Source organism: Aplysia californica, unplaced genomic scaffold, assembly GCF_000002075.1.
Source record: "Aplysia californica isolate F4 #8 unplaced genomic scaffold, AplCal3.0 scaffold00315, whole genome shotgun sequence".
NCBI classification, from domain to species: Eukaryota; Metazoa; Mollusca; class Gastropoda; order Aplysiida; family Aplysiidae; genus Aplysia; species Aplysia californica.
The window spans coordinates 813382-815514 of NW_004797585.1; the positions used below are offsets into that span (position 1 = coordinate 813382).

At 39.2% G+C, this 2133-nt stretch overlaps 1 protein-coding gene across 1 annotated transcript in view; it reads left to right on the top strand.

Moving 5' to 3' along the window:
- The window catches only part of LOC101858645 (ATP-binding cassette sub-family G member 5), a gene marked incomplete in the record, with an annotated part of 26717 nt that overhangs the window by 11191 nt on the left and 13393 nt on the right, over window positions 1-2133 (top strand). The window contains 1 exon segment of the mRNA XM_013084758.2: window positions 549-675. Within this exon segment, the coding sequence (XP_012940212.1) occupies window positions 549-675 (127 nt within the window).

Genomic DNA, 2133 nt, shown 5'->3' on the forward strand with positions numbered 1-2133 from the left:
CCCAAAAAAAGCCAAAAAAAACAAACAACAACAACAACAACAAAAAATAAACTGTTTTAAAAAAGAACAAAAAAAACACTTTTAATTAGCCTTACGGCAGAGCCCTAACCCTGCAACCCCCTCCGGTTGGGACCTTTGAAGAGAACGGTTTGTATTCTTCATTGTGACCAGCCCTGCCGAAGACGACCACATGTCTAAAACAAACATTTTTCTCTTCGACAAATGTGGTCGTTTTACACAGGTTTGATTGTATGTACATATTCTGCATATTAGTGTGTCTATGATAATAATATTTTCAGCCTATTGGTGTTTGTGCTTGTATACACATTACTACTTTATCCCTTTCACTCTGACCTCTATAAGCTTTTATTGTCTACGCAGACGGACAATTTTGCTTAAGATACTCGCAAGATTGTCTTCATACAGCTCCGACCTCTACACCTTAAAGATCTACATTGCTCCAACGTGTCGGTAAAATCTTTACAATCACTCCCCAACCAACTCCCCCCTCTCTCTTTTTCCCCCAACCACCTGCCCCCACCTTCCAGGTCAAGGAGAGACCAGGCCAGTGGTGGAACGGATCGTGTTTCCGGAAGCCCAGAAAGCTACAGATTCTGCGCAATCTCTGTATGACCTTCCGGTCTGGGGAGCTCACAGCCCTTGTGGGAAACTCTGGTCAGTTGGTCAGAGGGAGCTTTTGGAGGGTTTAAACAAATCTTTTTTTGTTGGGGTTTTTTTTTTAGGGGAGGGGTGGGGGTTGTTTGTTTAATTTGTTCTGTTTTTGTTTTGTTTTTAAACGCAGGTGTTTTTTACGGCCCCATTGACAAAATTTAGATCATTTATTTAGCCAAGGGAGGATTTCTAATCCTGCCTGCCAGGGCCAGCCCGGGCTGAGAAGGATCAGTGACGGTGGGTGGACCAACATTTGGGTGGTTTTTAGGTTGCTGACACTTCTTTACCACAATATAGCAAGCAATAAGTCCTAAACAATACTGATTTTTCTATACTCACTGCGAGCCACGGCATTTTGAGAACCATTCAAACGAGAAGATTCACTTTTGTCTTTCATCTCTTTGTTTTCAGTTAGATTCTTCTGGTTGAAAAAGCTGCCTTAAAAATGGATCGACGTCATTTATAACTGTTTTTTAATTTTTTTTTTTATAACTGTTAAATCTTAGCGGCACAAACACCAACATACACACTCAGCACTTGGAACATATTCCGTCTTTTATCTGGACTAAGCCGTGTAGTCGCGGAATGTATTTGTATTTGTGAGGCAGCGTGGTGGAATCAGGCTCTCGTCAAAATAATCAAAGTGAAGAAACTTGCATTTTTCCGCAGGTTTGTGAATTTTTGTCAAATTTTTGTTTTTTGGCTCTACACCTTTCATGCCCATTAAAGAACTCCTTTCTCTGAGGATTTTTATGAAAAACGTTGATTAAAGGCACAAAAATGTAAATGTTCAGTTACCACGAACTCTTAAGCTAAGGAAATAACTAATCTTTGCGGCCATTTTCTCACTAATTTTACCTCTGAAAACAGGTGACCTCCACCTCCTTCATTAGCAAATATCTCGATTTGTATTCAAGATAAACTGATATTTTTTTCATTCAAATAAAGGGAAGTGACCAAGCTTTAAGATGATACCAATAACAGAATAACTCCACATGCCCAAAATTTGACGAGCGCCTGATTCCACCACGATGCCTCACATATGCATCTAACAAAGGTCCAGTGAGAGCGTAGGTATCTGTGTCACTGGGGGAGAAACAGGGATTTGCTCGTCAGTTTTGAAATTTTTATAGAATTCTTATTTTTGGCTCAACCTCTTTTATGTCCATTTAAAAAACATATTTCCGTATGAATTTGCTGAAAAACATTGATTAAAGGCAAAAAATATGTCATTTTGGTATGTTTTCAAGGACTCTTTAGTTATTGGCGTTACCAATTTTGGCGCCATTTTCTCGCTCATTTCACCACTGAAACAAAGCGACCCCCTTTTCTTTAATCGCAAATATCTTGAATTCTATTCAAGATAGATGAATATCTATTTCATAGAAAGCAAGGCAAAAAATCAGCTTTCAAATGATATCAATAACTCCACCTCCCCTCACACACCCAGGTGTGTGTATA